Source organism: Siniperca chuatsi, linkage group LG19, assembly GCF_020085105.1.
Source record: "Siniperca chuatsi isolate FFG_IHB_CAS linkage group LG19, ASM2008510v1, whole genome shotgun sequence".
NCBI lineage: Eukaryota > Metazoa > Chordata > Actinopteri > Centrarchiformes > Sinipercidae > Siniperca > Siniperca chuatsi.
Window position 1 is genome coordinate 25,432,098 of NC_058060.1, and position 27,069 is coordinate 25,459,166.

The 27,069-nt window shown below is 41.3% G+C and overlaps 2 protein-coding genes across 13 annotated transcripts in view; one reads left to right on the forward strand and one right to left on the reverse strand.

The window, feature by feature from the left end:
* Window positions 1-27,069, reverse strand: part of LOC122866462 (protein NLRC3-like) — an 876,731-nt gene that overhangs the window by 582,812 nt on the left and 266,850 nt on the right. The gene's annotated exons all lie outside the window — the stretch shown is intronic.
* Window positions 1-27,069, forward strand: part of LOC122866454 (protein NLRC3-like) — a 58,195-nt gene that overhangs the window by 5,117 nt on the left and 26,009 nt on the right. For 2 of the 8 annotated variants that reach the window (XM_044176132.1, XM_044176133.1), the window contains exons 3-11: window positions 420-524; window positions 1,333-1,452; window positions 2,059-2,294; window positions 18,590-20,438; window positions 22,352-22,525; window positions 24,736-24,909; window positions 25,574-25,614; window positions 25,839-25,891; window positions 26,165-26,211. In XM_044176132.1, coding sequence (XP_044032067.1) covers window positions 420-524; window positions 1,333-1,452; window positions 2,059-2,294; window positions 18,590-20,438; window positions 22,352-22,525; window positions 24,736-24,909; window positions 25,574-25,614; window positions 25,839-25,891; window positions 26,165-26,211 — 2,799 coding nt within the window. Of the gene's footprint in view, window positions 1-419; window positions 525-1,332; window positions 1,453-2,058; window positions 2,295-2,471; window positions 4,271-6,145; window positions 6,320-11,905; window positions 12,906-16,285; window positions 16,350-16,881; window positions 17,032-18,176; window positions 18,413-18,589; window positions 20,443-20,691; window positions 21,857-22,351; window positions 22,526-24,735; window positions 24,910-25,573; window positions 25,615-25,838; window positions 25,892-26,164; window positions 26,212-27,069 lie in introns of those variants that run through there. The other 6 variants (XM_044176134.1, XM_044176135.1, XM_044176136.1 and 3 more) reach the window with 6 other exon arrangements.

The window sequence follows — 27,069 nt, forward strand, 5'->3', positions numbered from 1 at the left end:
TACTTTGAGATCTTCAGGCAGTAGTCTCCTGTCTGTTCCTGAGTCCAGGTTGAAAACTAAGGGGGACAGAGCTTTTGCTATCAGGGCCCCGAGGCTCTGGAACAACTCGCCTGAAAAAATTAGGTTGTCTGAGTCAGTGTCTTCGTTTAAGTCTCTTCTCAAAACACATTTTTATCTGAAAGCAGATCCTGATTTTAACTGAACTGGCTGTTTATTTTATTGCTTATTTTATTGCTTTTGTGTATTTTAGTATTTTATTTCTTTATATTTTGTCATTCACTGTGGTATTTTATTTCTGTTGTGAAGCACTTTGTACTTTGTTTTGATAAGTGCTCTATAAACAAAGTTTTATTATTATTATTATTATTGTTGTTATTATTATTATTATTATATGAGTAAAACATTTGTTGTTTCCACAGACAGAGAGCAGAGTCTCCAGGATCCAGCTGTCTGTCTCTGAAGAGTGACCGGTCCAAAGGAAGACCTCCAAACTTCAGTAATGAACCTGGACCCTCAGACACAAAGTAAGAGAACTGACACTAACTCTTTATATGACTCATTTTCAGTTTCCTCTGCTGATGCCATGTTTTCTGTTGATTCTGTGTTTGTATATTAAAATGTAATTGCTGCCTAAATTTAACAATCTTTTTGTGACAGAGAAATATTTGGTGCCATCTTCCTCTGAGGCTGCATTCAGACAGAATCAGGCGCTGCGGCAAAAATACCTGTAGTGCGTTTAGGCTGCAGTGGGGGGGTCGCAGGGGGTGCTGGGAAAAAACGCAGCGACCTGCGGCAGAAAAGTTGAAACAGACTCAACTTTTGGAGAAACGCAACCCAACGTCACTCTGCGGTGGCCGAGCCGGCGATCAGACCGGTCAAACTGCTCCACAGTCAGCCTGAAGCATCACTGAAACCTGCGTCTGGCTCGAAGTCTGTACTAAAACAAACAGCTTCCTTTGGTTTGTGTTGTTTGTTTGAGAGAGACGGACGAGCGACCTACAGAATGAATAAGTGGAGGGAGCGCCGGTACAGAGAGCGCCGGTGAATAAGAGGAAGAAAAACTTATTTGGAGATTTTTTCACAGCGGTTAAGTTCTAAGCACAAATAAACATGGCCGCCTGATTCTGTCTGAATCCAGCCTGAGTATCTGTGACAGCTGTCAGTCACCTAGAAGAGCTGTAATCTGATCTGAGAGGACTAATGCAAACTTTTAAACCTCCTGATTATCGACAGCAGCAGCAGTTTGTGTGTTTAGAGCTTCCTAAACGGCTTTCATCAGAGAATCTATCAAGGATTCATGTGATACGAATAGAAACATCTTGGTGTTTGCAGAGTTCAGTCCAACAGACGGAGAGCAGAGTCTCCAGGATCCAGCTGTCTGTCTCTGAAGAGTGACCGGTCCAAACATGATCCTCCAGACTTCAGTAATGAACCTGGACCCTCAGACACAAAGTAAGAGACTGTTTTTACTGTAAACTGAGCTGATGGAAGATGAAGCATTGAGGATGAAGACAAAATGCTAAAAGATTTATATTCATGATGCGGAACTATTAGTGCAGATACTGTTTCAAACTAAGATGGATCTCATTTTATTTCTTTAGCAAAACACCTGAGAACCTCCATTTCAGAATTTACTTTCAAGAAAACATTCATATATTTTTGCCGTCATGTTGAAGTCACTGTAAAGATTTAGAACCATTCACAATCTGAAAGAATCTGCTTCAAACATGTCATTCATTTTCTCATATTTGTCCTCAGAATATTTAGTTTCATGGAAGGCTTTTACTGTGAAGTAGCTGCAGGAAGTGTTGAGTTTGTATTAATAACAAACTACAGGCAGATCACTAAATGTTTATTAAGACAGTCAGATAGGAAAAGCAGTTAATTAGTGTTTCTGAAAGCAGGAGAGTTGAGATAAAAGGAACAATCATTGTCATTACAGACTGAAAGCTGAACGCAAACAGAAAAGTAACGACACTTTTACTGTTCTCTGTGACCGTCTGAGCTTCGACACAGTGTCGTCCAAATAATTTTAGTTCTAAAGAAATGTCTTCACAGAGAGAGGAAGAGGAGTCCTGTTTCTGTGGAGGAGCAGCCGTCCTGCTGTGCTTTGTGTCAGGACGTCCTGAAGGATCCGGTCTCTACCAGCTGTGGACACTGGTTCTGCAGACGGTGCATCACCTCATACTGGGACCAGTCTGCTTCATCAGGAGACTCCTCCTGTCCCCAGTGTGGAGACAGATCCAGAACGAGACCTGGACTGCAGACAGCCCGTCAGACCAGCACTGTACAAAGTAAGACTGTACACCTGTCTGCTGATGTCGTCATGTCTGAAAACAGGACTTTCCATTTAACTACAGGGACATTTATTTTCATAATATTGTTATGAATATCATAGATTCAAAAACACTTTTATTTATCTGTATTCTCGCTCTCTGTTCAGTCTCAGAATGTTTTTTCTTCTCTTTCAGCAGATAGTGGTCTGCAGGAGGTTTTAGATGAACACAAGCTCAGTCTAAGGAGGAGATGTGAACATGTGACTGAAGGAAGTGATGAAACAGGAAGTGGAACCCTCCTCAACAGGATCTACACTGAGCTCTACATCACAGAGGGACAGAGTGAAGAGGTTAATACCCAACATGAGGTGAGGCAGCTTGAGACAGCTTCCAAGATGGAGACCCTCCATGACACTCCAATCAAGTGCCACGACATCTTTAAAGCCTTACCCGGCCAACAGGGACACATCAGAGTCGTTCTGACGAACGGCGTCGCTGGCGTTGGAAAAACCTTCTCGGTGCAGAAGTTCACTCTGGACTGGGCAGAGGGCTTGGAAAACCAAGACGTCAGTCTGCTGATTCTGCTTTTGTTCAGGGAGCTGAACTTGATCCGAGATGAGCGGTACAGTCTTCTCGAGCTGCTCCATGTTTTCCATCCAACATTACAGAAGGTCACAGCAGAGAAGCTCACTGTCTGGAAACTTCTGTTCATCTTTGACGGCCTGGATGAAAGCAGACTTTCACTGGATTTCCACAACAATGAGGTCGTGTCTGATGTCACACAGAAGTCATCAGTCAACGTGCTGCTGACAAACCTCATCGAGGGGAATCTGCTTCCCTCGGCTCTCGTCTGGATCACTTCCCGACCTGCAGCAGCCAATCAGATCCCTCCTTCATGTGTTGGCAGGGTAACAGAAGTACGAGGCTTCACTGATGCCCAGAAGGAGGAGTACTTCAGGAAGAGATTCAGTGATGAAGAGCTGTCCAGCAGAATCATCTCACACATCAAGACATCCAGGAGCCTCCACATCATGTGTCTAATCCCAGTCTTCTGCTGGATCACTGCTACAGTTCTGGAGCACATGTTGACTACAGACCAGAGAGGAGAGCTGCCCAAGACCCTGACTGACCTGTACTCACACTTCCTGCTGGTTCAGACAAAGAGGAAGAAGCAGAAGTATGACGAGGGACATGAGACGAGTCCACAGGAGCTGATGGAGGCTGACAGGGAAGTTCTTCTGAAGCTGGGGAGGCTGGCGTTTGAACAGCTGAAGAAAGGAAACATCATGTTCTACCAAGAAGACCTGGAGCAGTGTGGTCTTGATGTCTCAGAGGCCTCAGTGTACTCAGGAGTTTGTACAGAGATCTTCAAAAGAGAGAGTGTGATCTTCCAGAAAACAGTCTACTGCTTTGTTCATCTGAGCGTTCAGGAGTTTCTGGCTGCCGTCTACATGTTCCACTGTTACACCGACAGGAAGACAAAGGTACTGGAGGACTTCCTAAAAGACTACAAACACAGGTGCTCATCTCTGGATGTCTTCCTGAGGAGAGCCATGGAGAAATCCCTTGACAGTAAAAATGGCCACCTGGACCTGTTTGTCCGCTTCCTTCATGGCCTCTCTCTGGAGTCCAACCAGAGACTCTTAGGAGGCCTGCTGGGTCGGACAGACAACAGTCCAGAAATCATCCAGAGAGCCATCAACAACCTGAAGAAGATGAACAGTGATAAGATCTCTCCTGACAGAAGCATCAACATCTTCCACTGTCTGACGGAGATGAACGACCACTCAGTCCATCAGGAGATCCAAGAGTTCCTGAAGTCAGAGAACAGATCAGAGAAGAAACTCTCTGAGATCCACTGCTCAGCTCTGGCCTACATGCTGCAGATGTCAGAGGAGGTTCTGGATGAGTTGGACCTGAAGAAGTACAAGACATCAGCGGAGGGACGACGGAGACTGATTCCAGCTGTGAGGAACTGCAGAAAGGCTGTGTAAGTCCAGATGTGATTATCAACACTGTAAAGTAAAGCTGAATCCATCAGTATTAGAGTAAAGATACACACTTTACACACATGCACAATATAAAACTTCCACACTATAAGTTTCCTAAACTAGTAATGAACCTGTTGATGAATAATTCTACATGTGTTAAACTACAAATGTCTACAAAATCATTTTTGTGTTTATAACTATCAAGTTCATCTTCTATCTTTCATGTCTGTTTATTGTTCTTTCCATACACAGACACACAGACATGTGATATCTGATCAGCTGGAACTAGCATCACTTGAAGTTCAAGTTTTTTCATGAAAGTGTTCATGCAGTTATTGCTATTATAATTCTTCTCTGCAGTTTCTGAGCTATTTCATATGAAGGACTGTTCTGTCTATTTTCACAGTTGAGACAGTATCTATAACTATAGTTTGATTTGAGAGGATGTGAGGGGAGGCCATCCTCCCTGTTGAAGAACAAACAGAGCATCCCCCTCTCCATCCTCAGTAAATAAAAGCTGCAACTTTACATTGTTTAGTTCCAACGATGAATGTCTTTTCATGTGTTTTGCTACATTAGAAATGAGTTAGATTTACAAACAGGGAGGAAACTCTCTCTCTGTCTACCTCTCTCTGGTAGGATTTGAATGGACTGGTCTGTAAACTGATTTATTCCAAAGCTGCTTTAGTAATGTTCACTGATAGAGAGCGTTTTTTAAAGCTTGTCCCATTTTCTCACCTTTTCCATCTGGTCACCTTAATGTGAGAAATGATATCAGTTTGCAAACACAAACTGTCGGACAACGTGTTTCCTTTCTGCACCATTTCACATCAGTGACTCTAAAGGCAAGATATGCAGAGAAAATAGCAGCACACATTTCCACTGTGGTTTTCATTGAGTTAGCAGCCAGTCTTTGTGTATTTAGCAGCTGATTTCCTCAGACAGCAGCTCATTACACAGTCAGCTGCTGGGACGGCCTCCAGGTTCATTCTGCCAGTGAAGGAGAGCTCAGCAGGTTCAGTTCAGTGGAGGGATTTTTACCGTCACCAAGCTCAGAGGAGAAATTATATTGTTGTAGTCTTGTTTCCAAAACATTTACTTCAGCCAGGTGAACTCCACTTGAGAAGAAACTGTTACCCCTAAAATTATAATAATACAATCTTTATTACTAATTATACTATTAATGCAATAGGAGTCTTTTTTCATTGCTATGCAGACAACACACAGATATACCTTCCTCTGAAACCTGATGACCCAAAAAGCCTAGCTGCTGTTTTAGATTGTCTCACTGATGTCTGCTGTTGGATGGCACAACATTTTCTTCAACTCTAGCTCAAAATCAGAAATCATATTGTTCAGCCCCCCAAACCCTGTCCCTTGTCTGCTAATCTGAAGCCCACTGCCAGAAATCTGGGAATACTATTGGATTCAGATGTACGCGTTGAACCACAGATCAGAAAAGTTGACCAGTCCTGCTTCCTTCAAATAAGAACCAACCAATGCTCTCACACTCTGACCTGGAAAAACTCAATCAGCCATAGATCTTCTCTAGACTGGAAGACTGTAACTCCCTCCTTACTGGCATAAACTAAAAGTCACTCTCGCCTCCAACTAGTTCAGAATGCAGCAGCAAGGCTTCTTATTGGTTTTAACAGACGACTTCACATCACCCCAGTCCTGGCTTCTCTGTTTGATTTTAAGATTTCATAGCTGAAACCCTAAACCAGTATGTCTCATATATTCCATGACTGTGGCGATTATTAAAAGCAGCAATGTGATGCGCCACTACGAGACAAAGCACACACAAACCACAAACCTTGTGATCAATAAAGTGTCAGATTTTATTATATTTAAGTTTTATATTCTCCATCATCACAGACTTTCTGGCTGTGGACTCTTAGAGACTCACTGTGAAGTAGTGTCCTCAGCTCTGAAGTCCAACCCCTCCCATCTGAGAGAGCTGGACCTGAGTGACAACAACCTGCAGGGTTCAGGAGTGAAGCTGCTATCTGCTGGACTGGAGAGTCCACACTGCAGACTGGAGACTCTGAGGTCAGACACCATTTTTTACTTCTGTGCTGAGATTAATATGATGTGAAAGTTGTGGTGACACTAAACTGCAGACATAAGACTGATATTAGACTGATCCACACTGAGTATCTTAATGCTAAAGTCTGTTTTCTTCCTCAGTGGTTTAGTCTATTGACTGTGGCAGAGCAATGTTGAGCTACACATTTAAAACCTGAATATAACAAGAAAAATCTCCACTGGATAATTCACTCTGAACCTCTTAAACTCTTGAGTTTCTTCTCAAATGTCACCTTATGGGTTTTTTAAATAAAAGATAAAACATGCATGAATACAAAGAATGAATAAATAATCTATTTCAACTATCATACAATAACAGATATATTCATTTTGCTTTTTCCAACATGTTTATGAAGCTTTATTATGCTTATACTGACTGAAGAGTTTAAACTGAAGAAGCTTTGATTTTATGACTTCAGTATTCCTAAAAGAAATATTGTAGATGTCTTTTGTTCACATTTCTGACATATTTGGCATCTTTGGAAACTTTGGGATCTTGAGTCGAATCTTAAATCAGTTTCTGTGGGGTTTTATTTGTAATAATAATCTCTATTTCAACTGTCAGATAATAACAAATATATTCAGTATTTGCTTTTTCCAACATTTTTATGTTATGGTTTTTATTTGTGTTTGGCTGCACAACATGAGTTTGTATAGATGGAGCCACTGGTGGAGCTGGCAGAGGTTAAGAGGTGAAGTCACTACGTCTTTACTGAAGCAGCAGCACGATGTCATTAATATTAATGAGAGCTCTTTTTCACTTTCTGTATTTTACAGTTTTGAACCTGCAGCCTGTTGGGTTCAGGTGTTTGGAGTTTCCATTTTCTAAACTTCTACTTTCTAAACCTTCTTCAGCTCTGAGCAGATTATTGAACACTGAATGATTTCATGCAGGAACATTGTCTTCTAAAGTTACATCATTTATTCTTTATTCAGATTGTGGAACTGCAGTTTGTCAGAGATCAGCTGTGCTTCTCTGGCCTCAGCTCTGAAGTCCAACCCCTCCCATCTGAGAGAGCTGGAGCTGAGAGAAAACAACCTGCAGGATTCAGGAGTGAAGCTGCTGTGTGATTTTCTGGAGAGTCCACACTGCAGACTGGAGACTCTGAGGTCAGTTCACTGACTCTGTTACTATTATAGATCTTAAATGTTTAATTAACATTTTAACCTAATTTATGTTCATACATAACTTACATCCATAAAGTTGTAAATTTCCATTAGTTCATATATTCATGTTTCTTGTACTGAACTTAGTCACAAAAGACTTCTGTTAAAGAAACTGTAGAAAATGTCCTCTGTTAAGATGTGAACCAGGTTAAGTGAAGGTAACGTACTGGAGTTGACGACAACTCGACGAAAAAGTAGAAAAGCGATTTTTCCACCTTGTTTTGTCGACAGTTGTTGTTACAACCACAGCGCGCTTATTAAGCTAATAGCTAATTGTTACAAATAAGCTAAAATGAAAGCTATCTGTATGTAGCCTGACTGTGTATCTTAGTTTGCCACAAGTCTTAAAATTTCTTGTAAACTTAGCAGCTGGCTGAGACGGCAGCCCCCCCTCCAAACCAGCCCCTCCTCCCTCTACAAGCGGTACCTGCTGCCAGGTAGTGAATCTCAGCAGCAGCAGAGGGAGGAGGACAGAGGACAGCAGGAAGGACTGATACTGACTGATGTCTGAGTTCTTCGTTCTTTCTAAACTTTGATGTCAGGAGTATTAGGCTTATTTTACTGACACTTTAGATTTGTTTCCAGTGAGATATTATTGAGTGCATATAATGACTTTGCTGTTGTGAACATTTAATTGTTACTGCTCTAGAAACAATATTTAGTTATTTTTAAAATATAAATCAATTCTTACTCTGTTAAAAATGATAATGTAGCTGTTGCTACCGTGGGTTCCCCTGGCATAAAGACGGATGCAGCAGGGCATTTTACAGGTTACGTCTTATTTATTCAGACTGCTCACACACACATACTTTCAGCAATCAACAAAAACACTCAACCACAACGCCTCTTGCTTGGTTGCGCTGGTCAAGATCCTCTTCTTCTGATCACAGTTTAAACAAAGAGTCCAACGGTCCACAGCCAGCCAGGCTGTGTGTGAGCGCCTCTGGTCCAGGATGCTACTGCATGTAAAGGGGAGAGCATAATTAGTCAACAAGACACAGCTGTGACAATTAGCTCTTCCTGTCGCTGCTCACCTGAGCCCCTCCCCCACCTGTCCCTCTGCAGCTGACAGCTAACTCACTGTTTTTCTTGCTAATGTCTAAGTGTAATGTGACTACAACCTGTGTTTTTTTTAAATAAATATTGTAATATTAGTCTAAAATTATGGGAAAATGCATAGTTTTTAGTCAGATAACATCACAGTTTCTTGGGGAGGACCCCCAAATTCCACGACCACGCGACCCCCCCACCACAACCCCAGCACCGCGCCGAGCTCTGCCAATCACATGCCTGATTACTGATATTACTCTTTCTAATAAAACTTGCATTGGGTTAGTCTCTCAGTTCATTCAACTCGTAGTGGCGATGAGGTTGTAAAATGTATGGAAAGGGTCCTAAAAAAGGTGTTAAAAGGTATAAATTTAACTTCCTGAATATACCCTGACTCTGTTCCAAGTAACAGTTCTGCTTTGAAAATGTTACTTCAGTGAAAGTGTGTGAGTGTAATCAGGAAAAAGTCCTTAAAGCATTAAAGCAGTGCAGCGTCCCTGTGGCTGCTGTGCTGTTATATATTCTATCATCAGGTTATTATTCCTCGTGCATTAATGTAAAGCAGGATGTTGCTGCTGCAGCTGGTGGAGCTGGAGCTCATGTTGAACCGGTTTGTATCGGACTGCAGCTGATGATGCTTTTCATTCTGGATCCATCTGCTGATTCTTTTCTCCATCGATCGATCGTTCGGTTTGGAAAACTCGTGAAAACAGTGAGAAACGCCGTCACGACGACCCAGAGCCCAAAGTGACGCCTTCACCGTGTCGTGTCCGAGCGACAGTCCGAAGCTCAACATTATTAACAAAACATTACAGTTATTACAGTCATTCAAAGGAAAAGCAGCAAATCTGCACATCTGAGAAGCTGCAGCCAGGAAATGATTTTACAGGAAAAATGACTTCAACCATCAAAACAGCTGCCGATTAATTTTCTGTCAATCAACTAATTGATTAATCGACTAATCGTACAAACTGTTGGGTAGTTTAATTTACAACAAATCTTTTTTTTCCCCAATATATTATCGTAGAAAAGGTTTCAGTCGTAGTCGTCTGGACACTGTTTTCAGAATCAAGACGTTTCGGCTCCCATCCGGAAGTCATTCTCAATTGTGAAAAATGGACCGGGAACTCAGAAATTTAAGCTACTCTGTGTTACTTAAGCCCCGCCCTCTAGTCTGCCTGAGTTTCTGATATTTACCCTGCCTAGTTTCACCTGAAACTGACCTAATTGTTTCCAAGATGGCCCAGTAATCAGTAATCAGGCCTATTGTTTTCTGGGTGCACCTCCCTCATCACTGTTAAGTACCTGATTAGCATATGATTGGCATGACAAAGAAGCCATTTTTGTGAAAAAAGAAAACCCCTCTTTGTCGTAAACCGTTGGCAAGTTGAATCTCAGACCAAAATTTCTGTTCAGTGTATTAGCCAATCATATGCTAATCAGGTACTTAACAGTGATGAGGGAGGTGCACCCAGAAAACAATAGGCCTGATTACTGATTACTGGGCCATCATGGAAACAATAAGGTCAGTTTCAGGTGAAACTAGGCAGAGTAATCAACAGATACTCAGACAGACTCCTTCCTGCTGGCAGGGCTTAAGTAATCACAGAGTAGCTTAAATTTCTGAGTTCCCGGTCCATTTTCACAATTGAGAATGACTTCCGGATGGGAGCCGAAACGTCTTGATTCTGAAAACAGTGTCCAGACGACTACGACTGAAACCTTTTCTACGATAGAACACTCCTGGACGAATGAGGTACTACACCGTCTTATTTCCAATATAATGTTTCTGCTGTAATTCCAGACCTGACTGAGAGCATGTTATTGATCTGTGTTGACATGAATAGGTGTATGAATGTTGTGCTGACATGATGATGATCCACAATAACACAATGGCAAAGTCACTCTACTCATTTTAGGGAAAAGCTCATTGATTAGGACAGAGTGATGTTGAGCTACACATTTCAAACCTGAACACATCTGATCGGATTATTAATGGATTTTTATCTCCATCATTTATTCTTTATTCAGATTGAGTCTCTGCAGTTTGTCAGAGATCAGCTGTGCTTCTCTGGCCTCAGCTCTGAAGTCCAACCCCTCCCATCTGAGAGAGCTGGACCTGAGAGGAAACAACCTGCAGGATTCAGGACTGAAGCCTCTGTCTGATCTTGTGAAGAGTCCAAACGGCAGACTGGAGACTCTGAGGTCAGTAGAGGGCTGGAGTCAGTCCGTGCTGCTTTCAGCAGTATTGTACTAAACACAGTTAGTATCAAAGCAAAGATCCAGTATTTCCTGTAAACCTCCGACCTTCTCAGTGGCTGCTTTCCTCAGTGAAGCTGTGAGAGGAGGATGGGGACGGGCTTCAGGATTGGACAGAGAGACAGAGAGAGAGAGAACAGTCAGCCAATCAGATGAGCCAGAAGCTCGTTGTGATCATGTGTCTGAGTCGATGTGAAGACGACTGTTGTTGCTGTGTTCATGTCTACAGGAAATAAAGCTGGATTCCAGCTGGCAGCATTACAACATGTACAGAGACAGTGTCCTCGTTCATCAGACTGTCGTAGCATCAAATCTGATCTCAAAGTGTTTGTTCTCTCATTTCAACACTAAACAACTGATCAGTTCATCTTTGTCACAGCTCTGAGATCAGTCTGACTGAAGCCTGCAGATCACTGGCTCTTATTTCAAAGAACCATCGTTACATTTAGTCACCATGTGGTCTTTCTGCAGACCAGAACCTCTGCTGAAGTCCAGTAATCACAGCTGATGTTCAGTCAGCTGTTCAGTCTTTGAACATGTAGGACCTTTAACATCATATATATTTGTCCATTTGTCTTTTGTTGTGTCCAAATGTTTTTATAACAGACTCCATATTTACACATTTGTCATGTAACATTTCAGAAGTAGATGAAATATTCAGACGTGACTGAGACGCTGGTTTTTAACAGCTCTGAGCGCTAACAGCAGTAAATCCATCATTAAAGTGAGCAGTGAACATCTCTCTGTTTCTGCAGTCATGGTGCGTTCAGGGACTCTCAGCACTTTATTTCCACTGTGTGCTTCAGTGAAATCTGCAGAGTAAACAGACTCGATGCCCAAAGTCTCTGCAGGTGTGTGAGCTTCCAGCTCAGTGTGTTCACTCCAACACGTTAACATGAGCGCTGAAAGGAAGCTGGCTGCGCTACACAGCCGCTCCACTTCTGGTCTGAACAGGACTGAGGTCCCTGCTGGTCTTTATACTGGATGTGCTGCTTCACTGACTGACAGCTGATGGAGGGAGTCTCTGTAAACACTGATTTATCACTTCTGCTGTCTGTCTTCTTCTCTCATCAGATGGAAGCAGTCAGAAAGGCGGTTGTGTTGAGAGGACCAGCTGTGTCCTGATGATCCAGAGGTTGAAGCAGCAGCTGGTGTGTGGAGAGGCTCTGACTGGACCATGTTACTGGGAGGTGGAGTGGAGAGGAGAGCTTCACCCAGCAGTGACTGACGGAGGAATCACAACAAGTGGAGATGAGTGTTGGTGCTGCAGTCTGAACTGCTCTGAGATCAGCTCCACTGTCAGACACAAAGGCAAGTCCACCATCGTCCCTGTGTGTTCCTCTGGATGTGGCAGAGTATCGTCAGTGTATCTGGACTCTCTGCTCCTGCTCTGTCCTTCTACACCGTCTCTGCAGACACACTGAGACTCCTCCACTCCTTCTGCTCCACACTCAGCCACCTCCTCCACCTGGACCTGGAACCTGGAAACTGGACCTGAGTCTGGATTAATTTTTTTCTTTCTGTTAGATTCATTCAGATATACTGAACCCAAAGTGCCTCTGCAGCTTCCTTCTGTTTAAAACAGCATAACTTTACATTTACAGTCATTTAAATTGCAAACAGGCTGTTTAAATGACTGTGAACTAGGGTAAAGTCTGTGGTTATTACTGTATTTGTGTCGCACTGCAATGATGGAGACCTGCTGTTGATTTTCACATTATGATGTTTCTTGGAGGTTGATGAATGCAGAAGTCTGCAACGAAGTTTAAGTATCTTTCTCATCAGTGTGAGATTATATTTCTGTATACTTGTCTGTTTATGTTCTTATTCCATATGAATCTATCATTACATTCTGTAACATATTGCATTGTTTGCAGTAGCAACACTAAAGAAAGTATTAGAAAGGGGAAAACCTTAACATCACTTTCTCTAAATGCCACATGTTTAAAATAAATGAGATGGGGCCCAAACAAATGTTGGCCTAAAATGTCCGAGCCCCCACCTGCATGAAATTGTAAGTGAAATGTTTTGTTTGTTCTGTAATGAACAAAAATGATTAAAAACAGTGTTATCAGTCCACGTGTTGATTGATGCAATCAGCTGAGAAATTGCTTATTTATGAAATAGATCATTTTATCTCAGCGCCAGTTGCTCCACTTCCTCTCTGTATGATGTTTCATCACTTTTGCTGATGACGCCCTGCCACTGTCGTGTCATCAGCAAACCTGATGATGTGATTGTTTTCAGACTTGGCAGAACAGTCGTGGGTGAGCAATGTGAACAGCAGTGGGCTGAGCACGCAGCCTTGGGGGGCGCCTGAGTGTGACATGATGGTGCCTAGTGTTCTGGTGCTGATGCATAGTCCAGAATCCAGTTACAGAGGGGGATGTTTAGGCCCAGCAGGGAAAGTTTCTCTACCAGCTCCTGGAGGGGGACTGTATTGAATGCTGAACTAAAGTCAATGAACAGGATTCTAACATACGTGTCTTTGGTCGCACTTTATTTTGCGGGACACTAATAAGACGTAATAAAATGAGATTAAGATTATGATACTTGAAATAATGTTCTTTATTAGACAGTAAACTGTTATACCATAATTACACACTATACACCTAAATTATGCTGTAATTAGAAACCGCATATGTCGTATTAAACCCTAAATATACTATACTTAGACACCATCATACCAAATTCTACTCTAATTAGAAACCAAACAGGAGATCCTAATACACAATTAGACACCATTTTACAAGATCATAGTCTAATTAAATTATATACAATACCACATAAGATACAGCATGGGCCTCTGATAGCTTAATTAGACAACACAGGCTGTAATTAGAAGAATTTAATGCCATATTAGATCGGACACAGCCTTTATAATAGTCACAGAGCTCAGAGGACAAAACATTTATTTGGCCTTTATTTAACACGGTTTCACTTTCTTACAGGGTCATTTGTTGCTCTGTAGAAGAAAACTGTACCGTAAACTAAAGTCAAACCACATCGGGTCAAATCTGGTCGCCACTTCACACGTCCTGTGGAGTTTGTAGGTAGTAATGCATAGTAACACATTCTTCCTCGACAAACGCTAATACTCCCATGTCACTGTCTAACCCCAGTATCATTATGGAAGCTGCTCACTGATCTTATTAGACTTTCTTAGAGGCTAATTTGTGACACATTACACACCGACTGTTGGTTCCGGGATGGTAAACTTTGATTTTTTAGTTTGGCTCATGTCCCAACCGCTAACATGGAGGGAGCGGGGATTATGCTTTGTACTGCAGCCAGCCACCAGGGGGCGAGCCAGATGTTTTGGTTTCACTTTTGGGGAGCTGTCATGTCGTGAATATTTATACAGTGGTGTGCAAAAGTGTTTGCCCCCTTCCTGATTTCTTATTTGTTTGCATGTTTGTCACACTTAAATGTTTCAGATCATCAAACAAATTTAAATATTAGTCAAAGATAACACAAGTAAACACAAAATGCAGTTTTTAAATGAAGGTTGTTATCATTAAGGGAAAACAAAATCCAAACCTACATGGCCCTGTGTGAAAAAGTGATTGCTCCCTAAACCTAATAACTGGTTGGGCCACCCTTAGCAGCAACAACTGCAATCAAGCGTTTTAAAGCCATAATACTGTTGACATCTTCGCTCTGTTCTCCCTTCTCGCTCGGACATTTTGGTTCAAACCTTTTCTGTTTTCTGTCTTGGTTTAACCCTCGTGTAACTTTCTGTCCTGGTCAGAGGTCAAAGGGAACGTCAGAGAGGTTAAAACCTCCTCAAACACAAACACACACAGATGCTTGCCCTCAGTCAGAAAGCATTAACACGCAGTCATGTGGAAAACCTTTTTAATTTCCTGTGGTTGTGTTTCCATCCTTCCTTCCATCCTCTCGTCTGTCCTCTCCTCCCCCAGCTGTTAGTAAAACATGACAGTGTTTCACAAAGTCAAGAGATGTAAACCTGTTCTGTATTCAACCCAATAAGAAAAAGCAATAAAGATTATATTAAGGAAAGGTGTGTGAATCAAATGCTGTCGATGGTTTTGTCTTTCTTTACCACTGTTGCACTTACGTAGCATTTATTCAGGTACTTTTAGAGGTTGAAGTGTAGTTTACAGACGTGCAGGAAAAGCATTTTCAGACAATAAACAGTGTATAAAATTTGTTTTCTGGAAAGAAATATGTTATTTGGTATTAATTATTGGCAAAAGGGAAAAGCTACATTTAAACCCAAGTCAATAATAATTATTGGAAATAATAATACATTTTATTTATAGAGCACAATGGCTTCACACAGAGAGAAATAAAACACCACAGTGAATGATAAAATACATAAAAAACAATGAAACAAACAGGCAGCTTTCTGATAAAAATGCGTCTTGAGAAGAGACTTAAAAGAAGACACAGACTCAGAAAACCTTGTGTCTTCGGGCAAGTTGTTCCAGAGCCTCGGGGCCCTGATGGCAAAAGCTCTGCCCCCCTTAGTTTTCATCCTTAGCTCCTGTCCTGTGGAACCAGATCCCAGTCTGGGTTCGGGAGCCAGACCCCATCTCCACATTTAAGAGTAGGCTTAAGACTTTCCTCTTTGATAAAGCTTATAGTTAGGGCTGGCTCGGGTGAGTCCTGAACCATCCCTTAGTTATGCTGCTATAGGCCTATACTGCAGGGAAACTTCCCATGATGCACCTCTCTCCTCCTCTCCCTCTCTCTCTCCCGCCCACCATTGAGTCTGGTTCTGCTCGAGGTTTCTGCCTCTTAAAGTAAGTTTTTCCTTGCCACTGTCACCAAGTGCTCGCTCATGGTGGGATTTGTTGGGTCTCTGTAATTAATATTATAAAGAGTTCGGTCTAGACCTGCTCTATAGGAAAAGTGCAATGAGATAACTTCTGTTATGAATTGGCGGCATATAAATAAAATTTAATTGAATTCAACACTTTGACACAAAACCAATGTCCAACTGGCAGCAACAACGGAAATTAACATAAATAATGTAAAACAAAAAGTAGGTTAAAGCTCCAGAAAAAAATCTATTATTGGACCTTGAGTTAAGATTACTCAGTCACAAAGAATCAACAGCATCATCCCCAAAAATGTTAACTGATTAAAAACGGGGGTTTCCTGTGCTGAGATAAACTGTTTGTGTTCCCTGTAAGTCTGTAACAGAACACATTCAGTTCATTTAGTTTAAAGCACTTTAGTTGGAACTTAAACAAAACTCATTTATTTACATCATTTAAACACAATTTAAGTTCCAACATTTTGACCAAAACTCATTTTAATTCAGTCTGTTGAAGCCAAGAGAGACGCTCATAAACACAACATGTTAAACAGCTGATCTGTGTGAGCAACACACACACACGCACGCACGCATGCACGCATGCGCACTGAAACAGTCATGTGATTCCAGTAAATAAGAACTGGGAGGAACCTGAAAGTGAAAGTGTTCAGTCAGGTCAGACTCCATTTTGAGTCGACAGAGCAGGAGGAGGAAACTGAAGGCTGAGGCAGGGTGAGTGTTAATCCAACATTTTTATTATTTTACCGTCAAAGTCTGTGAGTCGGTTTCCTCCCTGTGGACTGTAGAGGAAAGAAACTGCTTCCTGTTGTCAGTCTTGTTTGTGACTCTTGAACAGACTTGTTTCCTAAACTCTTGTGTTCTGCGCTCACAGTCAGTGGCTGCTTTTCATTATGCTGACGTGAAGAAGAAGAAGAATGCAGAATAATACATCTGCGGTCTCTTCCTCGCGTCTTTAAGGCCGGGGATCGATCATACACTGATTGACAAACTTAATAAAACTCGTGCTGCCCCGCCCACATCCAGTACGTCAACCGTGCTGCGTTCAGGACAAGTGGGAACTTCAGATGCTTACCAATGTCACATGTATACACAGGTTTAATACACATTAAAGCTGCAGTTACCCAAGAAAACAGTGCAGATTTAAAGAAGTTTTCTCAGTCTTGTTTGTGACTCTTGAACAGACTTGTTCCTCTTGATTCTCGTGTTCTGAGCTCACAGTCAGTGTTTCTGTTTCACCTCTCAGACTGACTGAAGACCAGAAGATGAGTGTTTGTGTGGAGGAAGAGGAGGACAGAGCAGAGTCTCCAGGATCCAGCTGTCTGTCTCTGAAGAGTGACTGGTCCAAACATGATCCTCCAGCCTTCAGTAATGAACCTGGACCCTCAGACACAAAGTAAGAGACTGTTTTTACTGTAAACTGAGCTGATGGAAGATGAAGCATTGAGGATGAAGACTAAATGCTAAAAGATTTATATTCATGATGCAGAACTATTAGTGCAGATACTGTTTCAAACTAAGATGGATCTCATTTTATTTCTTTAGCAAAACACCTGAGAACCTCCATTTCAGAATTTACTTTTCAAGAAAACATTCATATATTTTTGCCGTCATGTTGAAGTCACTGTAAAGATTTAGAACCATTCACAATCTGAAAGAATCTGCTTCAAACATGTCATTCATTTTCTCATATTTGTCCTCAGAATATTTAGTTGTTTGGCTCTTCCTCAGATCAGCTGTTATGATCCACCAGATGCTTCTTGAATCAGTTCATTATAAATGTGCAACATGTGGTGAAAAAGCATTTGTAGAAAAGCTTTGCTCAGCTTGATTAACACTTTGCTTTGAAACATTAGTAAGTGGACCTTTGAGCTCAGATTCTCTCAGCCATATATTGTTCCTGAAGGTGAAGAACAAACATCCATGGGCAGCACGTATCTAAAAGTGATCTCATGGATGAAAAACGGGCAGAAAATGATCAAATGCAGAATTGGACCACTTCTGTTTTTTAGAATATTTGAATTGCATTTATACCTTCATTCAATAGTTGACAGTAGAGTGAAGGGAAACAAAGGGAAGGATATACAAAAAAGGAAACTGTGTGGACCTGCGACACCACTGTTACATGCTACGTGTCTTACACTGCTGGTCTTCCACAGTTATTCAGACCACTTCTAACCTCAGTTTAAACCTAACTAACTCAAGCTAAGCTGCCCAAAGTGACTGTAAAACAGTGAAGGACATAATCAGCTGTCTTTAATGGAAGGCTTTTACTGTGAAGTAGCTGCAGGAAGTGTTTGTATTAATAACAAACTACAGGCAGATCACTAAATGTTTAATAAGACAGTCAGATAGGAAAAGCAGTTAATTAGTGTTTCTGAAAGCAGGAGAGTTGAGATAAAAGGAACAATCATTGTCATTACAGACTGAAAGCTGAATGCAAACAGAAAAGTAACGACACTTTTACTGTTCTCTGTGACCGTCTGAGCTTCGACACAGTGTCGTCCAAATAATTTTAGTTCTAAAGAAATGTCTTCACAGAGAGAGGAAGAGGAGTCCTGCTTCTGTGGAGGAGCAGCCGTCCTGCTGTGCTTTGTGTCAGGACGTCCTGAAGGATCCGGTCTCTACCAGCTGTGGACACTGGTTCTGCAGACGGTGCATCACCTCATACTGGGACCAGTCTGCTTCATCAGGAGACTCCTCCTGTCCCCAGTGTGGAGACAGATCCAGAACAAGACCTGGACTGCAGACAGCCAGTCAGACCAGCACTGTACAGAGTAAGACTGTACACCTGTCTGCTGATGTCGTCATGTCTGAAAACAGGACTTTCAGTTTAACTACAGGGACATTTATTTTCATAATATTGTTATGAATATCATAGATTCAAAAACACTTTTATTTATCTGTATTCTCGCTCTCTGTTCAGTCTCAGAATGTTTTTTCTTCTCTTTCAGCAGATAGTGGTCTGCAGGAGGTTTTAGATGAACATAAGATCAGTCTGAGGAGGAGATGTGAACGTGTGACTGAAGGAAGTGATGAAACAGGAAGTGGAACCCTCCTCAACAGGATCTACACTGAGCTCTACATCACAGAGGGACAGAGTGAAGAGGTTAATACCCAACATGAGGTGAGGCAGCTTGAGGCAGCTTCCAAGATGGAGACCCTCCATGACACTCCAATCAAGTGCCACGACATCTTTAAGGCCTTACCCGGCCAACAGGGACACATCAGAGTCGTTCTGACGAACGGCGTTGCTGGCGTTGGAAAAACCTTCTCGGTGCAGAAGTTCACTCTGGACTGGGCAGAGGGCTTGGAAAACCAAGACGTCAGTCTGCTGATTCTGCTTTCGTTCAGGGAGCTGAACCTGATCAGAGATGAGCGGTGCAGTCTTCTCGAGCTGCTCCATGTTTTCCATCCAACATTACAGAAGGTCACAGCAGAGAAGCTCGCTGTCTGGAAACTTCTGTTCATCTTTGACGGCCTGGATGAAAGCAGACTTTCACTGGATTTCCACAACAATGAGGTCGTGTCTGATGTCACACAGAAGTCATCAGTCAACGTGCTGCTGACAAACCTCATCAAAGGGAATCTGCTTCCCTCGGCTCTCGTCTGGATCACTTCCCGACCTGCAGCAGCCAATCAGATCCCTCCTTCATGTGTTGGCAGGGTAACAGAAGTACGAGGCTTCACTGACGCCCAGAAGGAGGAGTACTTCAGGAGGAGAGTCAGTGATGAAGAGCTGTCCAGCAGAATCATCTCGCACATCAAGACATCCAGGAGCCTCCACATCATGTGTCTGATCCCAGTCTTCTGCTGGATCACTGCTACAGTTCTGGAGCACATGTTGACTACAGACCAGAGAGGAGAGCTGCCCAAGACCCTGACTGACCTGTACTCACACTTCCTGCTGGTTCAGATAAAGAGGAAGAAGCAGAAGTATGATGAGGGACATGAGACGAGTCCACAGGAGCTGATGGAGGCTGACAGGGAAGTTCTTCTGAAGCTGGGGAGGCTGGCGTTTGAACAGCTGAAGGAAGGAAACATCATGTTCTACCAAGAAGACCTGGAGCAGTGTGGTCTGGATGTCTCAGAGGCCTCGGTGTACTCAGGAGTTTGTACAGAGATCTTCAGAAGAGAGAGTGTGATCTTCCAGAAAACAGTCTACTGCTTTGTTCATCTGAGCATTCAGGAGTTTCTGGCTGCCGTCTACATGTTCCACTGTTACACCGACAGGAAGACAAAGGTACTGGAGGACTTCCTGGGGAAAGACTGGCAAACCAGGGACTTATACGTGTTGCATTTGCCAGAAGATTGGGATAATGATAGCGACAAAAACTCATCTCTGGATGTCTTCCTGAGGAGTGCCATCGAGATATCTCTGCAGAGTAAAAATGGCCACCTGGACCTGTTTGTCCGCTTCCTTCATGGCCTCTCTCTGGAGTCCAACCAGAGACTCTTAGGAGGCCTGCTGGGTCTGACAGACAACAGTCCTGAAATCATCCAGAAAGCCATCAACAACCTGAAGGACATGAACATGTATAAGATCTCTCCTGACAGAAGCATCAACATCTTCCACTGTCTGACGGAGATGAACGACCACTCAGTCCATCAGAAGATCCAAGAGTTCCTGAAGTCAGAGAACAGATCAGAGAAGAAACTCTCTGAGATCCACTGCTCAGCTCTGGCCTACATGCTGCAGATGTCAGAGGAGGTTCTGGATGAGTTGGACCTGAAGAAGTACAAGACATCAGAGGAGGGACGATGGAGACTGATTCCAGCTGTGAGGAACTGCAGAAAGGCTCTGTAAGTCCAGATGTGATTATCAACACTGTAAAGTAAAGCTGAAGCCATCAGTATTAGAGTAAAGATACACACTTTACACACATGCACAATATAAAACTTCCACACTATAAGTTTCCTAAACTAGTAATGAACCTGTTGATGAATAATTCTACATGTGTTAAACTACAAATGTCTACAAAATCATTTTTGTGTTTATAACTATCAAGTTCATCTTCTATCTTTCATGTCTGTTTATTGTTCTTTCCATACACAGACACACAGACATGTGATATCTGATCAGCTGGAACTAGCATCACTTGAAGTTCAAGTTTTTTCATGAAAGCGTTCATGCAGTTATTGCTATTATAATTCTTCTCTGCAGTTTCTGAGCTATTTCATATGAAGGACTGTTCTGTCTATTTTCACAGTTGAGACAGTATCTATAACTATAGTTTGATTTGAGAGGATGTGAGGGGAGGCCATCCTCCCTGTTGCAGAACAAACAGAGCATCCCCCTCTCCATCCTCATTAAACAAAAGCTGCAACTTGCAAACAAATTGTTTAGTTCCAACGATGAATGTCTTTTCGTGTGTTTTGCTACGTTAGAAATGAGTTAGATTTACAAACAGTGAGGAAGCTCTCTCTCTGTCTACCTCTCTCTGGTAGGATTTGAATGGACTGGTCTGTAAACTGGTTTATTCCAAAGCTGCTTTAGTAATGTTCACTGATAGAGAGCGTTTTTTAAAGCTTGTCCCATTTTCTCACCTTTTCCATCTGGTCACCTTAATGTGAGAAATGATATCAGTTTGCAAAAACAAACTGTCGGACAACGTGTTTCCTTTCTGCACCATTTCACATCAGTGACGCTAAAGGCAAGATATGCAGAGAAAATAGCAGCACACATTTCCACTGTGGTTTTCATTGAGTTAGCAGCCAGTCTTTGTGTATTTAGCAGCTGATTTCCTCAGACAGCAGCTCATTACACAGTCAGCTGCTGGGACGGCCTCCAGGTTCATTCTGCCAGTGAAGGAGAGCTCAGCAGGTTCAGTTCAGTGGAGGGATTTTTACCGTCACCAAGCTCAGAGGAGAAATTATATTGTTGTAGTCTTTACTTCAGCCAGGTGAACTCCACTTGAGAAGAAACTGTTACCCCTAAAAACAAAAGCTGCCACCATATACATCACCTATGCATATTTATAACATAATATAAATAATTCAAATCCTTTGCATTAAAATGAGGTTTGGGGGTATAGTTACTCTTAAAGAAAATGTGATGTCATCTTTCTGTTGCTTTATTCTTTTGACATGTTTTTATTGATTCTGTCTATGTTCATTTGTCGACTATGTTTTTGTGTCTTTTAATGTTACTTTAACTTTGGCTTGCTCTTGTTTTGTACTTTGTAAGTGCTAAATAAATAAAGTTGTTATTATTAAATGAATTTAATGTGATGATGAAAAGCAGATGGGGTGACCTAATAAGATTCATTAAAGATGAAGAGGAGGGCTTCCTTGTTTAGGTAGGCAGTTCTGTTTCGCCCCTTGAACTTTTTTAGGGGCATTTACTAAACACTGAAATAATTATTACATTATATTGTCAAATAAACACTCAATTTGTGGCACAAATACAAAGCACAGAGCAGCTTCTGAGCAGGTTAACAAGGGGGGTGGCTTTAAAACCTACAGTGACTTTACAGCTCATTGAACATCGCGTTAAAATAAAGTTTAACAAACACAAACACTGTTCATCAAAATATGACGTTTACATTGCAGTCATTTGACACTTTTGTCTAAAGCTGCAATTTGGGCTTTCTGATGTTACTCAAGGACACTTTGACATGTGGACAGGAGGAGCTCAAGTTTCAAACCACAAACCTTGTGATCAGTAAAGTGTCAGATTTTATTATACTTAAGTTTTATATTCTCCATCATGACAGACTTTCTGGCTGTCGACTCTCAGAGACTCACTGTGAAGTCGTGGCCTCAGCTCTGAAGTCCAACCCCTCCCATCTGAGAGAGCTGGACCTGAGTTCCAACGAGCTGCAGGATTCAGGAGTGAATTTGCTGTCTGCTGGACTGGAGAGTCCACACTGCAGACTGGAGACTCTGAGGTCAGTTCATGTATTTTGCCCTTGTTCAGTGTATATCTGCCAAATTTGAATCCATGACAGAAGTTTTAAATTTCCTTCAGTTCTCTCGTTTTCTGGGTTTGTCTGAGCTCAAATCACAACAGATATTTTTAAAAGTTTGTCAGTCTGGACAGTTTGGCTCCTTCAATGTGCTGCGAAATTAAATCAAGATTTGCATTTTGTTACATGTGAGACACATCTATATATAAATAAAATAAAAGATCAACACATTTTCAGGAATAATGTCTTTTTATACATAACCTTCAGAACACAGTATTTTACAGGAACGTCTACATTTATACATAAAGCCCCTCTCTCACATACAGACACAAACACACTCTAAAACTCACATACAGGAGCACAGAGACAGAGAAAGGTGTTTGAAGCATCGTGTCTGATCCGTCACCAACGACACTTCAACATGTAACGATGCTTCCTGTCAGAAAGTGATGTCACCTTGTGTTCCGACTCCACCAGTAAACTGGAACATAAATAATACACGATATTTGTACGGGAAGGTACTAGGTTACATTTAAGATGAAGAGAACATGCCTCTCACTTTGCTCAGTGCTCCTTTGATCCAGTTATAAAGATGAATGAGGATGAAGCTCACAGTCAGTCAGCTGTGTGTTGATGGAGATGCCACAACATTCATACAACTATTCATGTCAACACAGATCAATAACATGCTGCTGATCTCAGTCAAGTCTGGAATGGTTTTCAGACATGTTGTTACTTTTGCTACTTTCATTTTCTTCCTATTTCTAATTCATAACAATTGTGTCATTTTATGAAAAATACTAAGATGTTTTCTGTGGAGTTCCAAAACGGCCAATGTGAAATAAATAAGACTGTATGAAATAATAAACAAATAAATAAATAATACTATAAGTAAAAACAAAACTTTACAAACCATCTGTCCCTGCACTTCTGATGTTCTCATTTCAAACCACAGATTTAGACTATTCTCATCACCACTGCTGACATTTGGATGATGTCTGCAGAAGGCTGACATGAAGATGATCCACAATAACACAATAACAAAGTCACTCTACTCATTTTAGGGAGAAGCTCATTGATTAGGACAGAGTGATGTTGAGCTACACATTTCAAACCTGAACACATCTGATCGGATTATAAATTGATTTTTATCTCCATCTTTTATTCTTTTTTCAGATTGAGGGGCTGCAGGTTGTCAGAGATCAGCTGTGCTTCTCTGGCCTCAGCTCTGAAGTCCAACCCCTCCCATCTGAGAGAGCTGGACCTGAGTCTCAACAAGCTGCAGGATTCAGGAGTGAAGCTGCTGTCTGCTGGACTGGAGAGTCCACACTGCAGACTGGAGACTCTGGGGTCAGACACCATTTTCTACTTCTGTGCTGAGATTAATATGATGTGAAAGTTGTGGTGACACTAAACTTCAGACATAAGGCTGATATTAGACTGATCCACACTGAGTATCTTAATGCTGAAGTCTGTTTTCTTCTTCAGTGGTTTAGTCCATTGACTGTGGCAGAGCAATGTTGAGCTACACATTTAAAACCTGAATCTAACAAGAAAAATCTCCACTGGATAATTCACTCTGAACCTCTTAAACACTTGATTTTCATCTTATAGTTCACATCAGGTTTTTAAATAAATGATAATAAAAATACATAAATACAATAAATAAATAAATAATTTCAACTATCAGACAATAACACATATGAAGCTATATGATAATACCGACTGAAGAGTTTAAACTGAAGAAACTTTGATTTTATGACTCCACTATTCCTAAAAGAAATATTGTACATGTCTTTTGTTCACATTTCTGACATATTTGGCATCTTTGGAAACTTTGGGATCTTGAGTCGAATCTTAAATCAGTTTCTGTGGGTTTTTATTTGTTTGGCTGCACAACATGAGTTTGTATAGATGGAGCCACTGGTGGAGCTGGCAGAGGTTAAGAGGTGAAGTCACTACGTCTTTATTGAAGCAGCAGCACGATGTCATTAATATTAATGAGAGCTCTTTTTCACTTTCTGTATTTTACAGTTTGAACCTGCAGCCTGTTGGGTTCAGGTGTTTGGAGTTTCCATTTTCTAAACTTCTACTTTCTCAACCTTCTTCAGCTCTGAGCAGATTATTAAACACTGAATGATTTCAAGCAGGAACATTGTCTTCTAAAGTTACATCATTTATTCTTTATTCAGATTGAGTCGCTGCAGTTTGTCAGAGATCAGCTGTGCTTCTCTGGCCTCAGCTCTGAAGTCCAACCCCTCCCATCTGAGAGAGCTGGAACTGAGTGACAACGAGCTGCAGGATTCTGGAGTGAAGCTGCTGTCTGATCTTGTGGAGAGTCCACACTGCAGACTGGAGACTCTGAGGTCAGTAGACAGTTGGAGGTGGTCCATGCTTTTTCAGCAGTATTGTACTAAACACAGGGACGTTAATGCGTAAATCTTCCACTGTGTACCCACCAGTAGTAGTTTCTTGTGCAGCAACAATGATGAGAACCCTCACAGCCAAACGTACAGTGGTACCTCTAGTGGGACTCAAGCCTAGAGTTTTTGCGGTGTTGGGCGAGAACTGTATCACTGCCCAGGAGTTGACTAGCTTAGCACAACAAATCAGAGATTTTACCCATTGAGTGCAACTTCCTCCTATTTTTCCATCTTATGTTTCTTTTCTTCTCTGCATTTTTTCATTCTTCCACAAACAATAAAATGCAAGCTGTCAATGCAAAGCTATATTTTACAGTCAGGTGCAACTTTTTATCAGACATATGGAAATTTAAAGTAGAGTGAAAGAGGTTGTTTTATTTTCCTGTGATGTTTTTTGGTTCAAGACTAATGCCTAGTTATTTCCTCTAATGCAGGCACAGAACATGAGTGTCGGCAGTCAGTTGTAGTCTTTGCGGTGAAGATATGATGCGATGCAAAGCATTCAATCAATTGGGTTGTGTCAGGACTTTGAAGCCGGCTAACTCAAAGAACGAACAATTGTTTTAAATTTGATCTATAAGTTTTGGCATTGTCTTCATCCCTACAGGATCAACAGCAAGTTGATCACAGCTGACAAACACAAAAAATGTGAGTATTGAAACAATGACCCCCATTCATCAAGCTATTGTACATTAAAATCTGATCTGAGGAGCGTGTGCTCATTGTACAACAAATATTTTTTGGTAAATTTGTTGTCAGAGCTGTCAAGTCACATCTGTTGGGAAAATAAAAATAATTTTGGCTATTAATTTTTATCATCCTATTCAAGTTTTCATTATTGTTCTTTCTCTTTCACTTCTTCTCTCCATTAGATGACTCCGATGTCAAACTGGATGTAAAAAAAACCCTGCCCGGTGACAAAAAGGTAAGAAAGGAGCAGTTGTACAGTGTGAAGTCCACAAATTACTATTTCACCACTGAAAACATTATATTTTCTTAGTAAAATTGGACCTCTGTGTAGCCTCTTCTAACACACCTTCCACTTCCACTACATTGATGCCATTTTTTCTCTGATCCACACAATGTGCTTGGGTTGAATATTGACAGTGTGGGTATAATATTTCATCACTTTATCAAACATTAAGACAAGTTGGCATTTACATTAAAATAACTGACTCTGTGCCTCTCTTAATTCCAGGCTCCATTATCCTTCTCACCTGAACAGACAACTGGATCTTCATACAGGTAATCATATAAAATGTAGTGCTGTCAATTGATTAAAAAAATGTACTAATTAATCGCACAATTTGCTGTGATTAATTCCGATTGATCGCTTTTTAATATAAAATAGAATCAACATCACAGAAGTGTATTTAAATTCAAATACTATTGTTTAATATCATCTTTTTAACTTTGAACATAGATTCCCACCTGCGAACTAAAGATTTTCAATAAAACCATCAAGGCCATTGACCGTCAGCTTGAAAGGCATATTTCTTATATGCACTAACAGAAATAATAACAACACCCAGGCCTATAAGTTAAAGTGCCAGTTGAACTTAAAAACCATCAAGGCCATTAAAATTTGATAATTTAATCAGTTAATGCGGTTAAGATGAAAAGGCATCAGGATGTTCAGGGTAAAGTGAGCCAGACTTTCCAGAAGCTTCCACCTGACGCGTCCTGGCATCATGCTCTGCACTTCAGCAGCGCTGTGATCCTCCACAACCGACTTCTCTAAGCTCTGAGGGTTTGGGAATGTGGTGATGAGCCAGCGCCTGGTGCTCAATAGTTCAATAATGGTTCAATAATAAATCACAGATTCTGGTTGGCCTGGATCTTTTAAAATAGAGAACTGCTAATGGAATAATTAGTGGTTTACTACAAACATAAACAAAATATGACACCACTGGCCTGAATGTTTAGGACATTTTGACTATATCATTAATTGTATGATATGAAGTTAAATTAAATGTGTGAAAAGGATCATTATAAAATCTGGACTTAATTCACTACTTCACCATATGTGTCGCCATTCTCCCAGTCTCCAAAATTGTACGCATGGGTCAGAGTTTCTGTACAGATGTGCACATTCTCCCAATC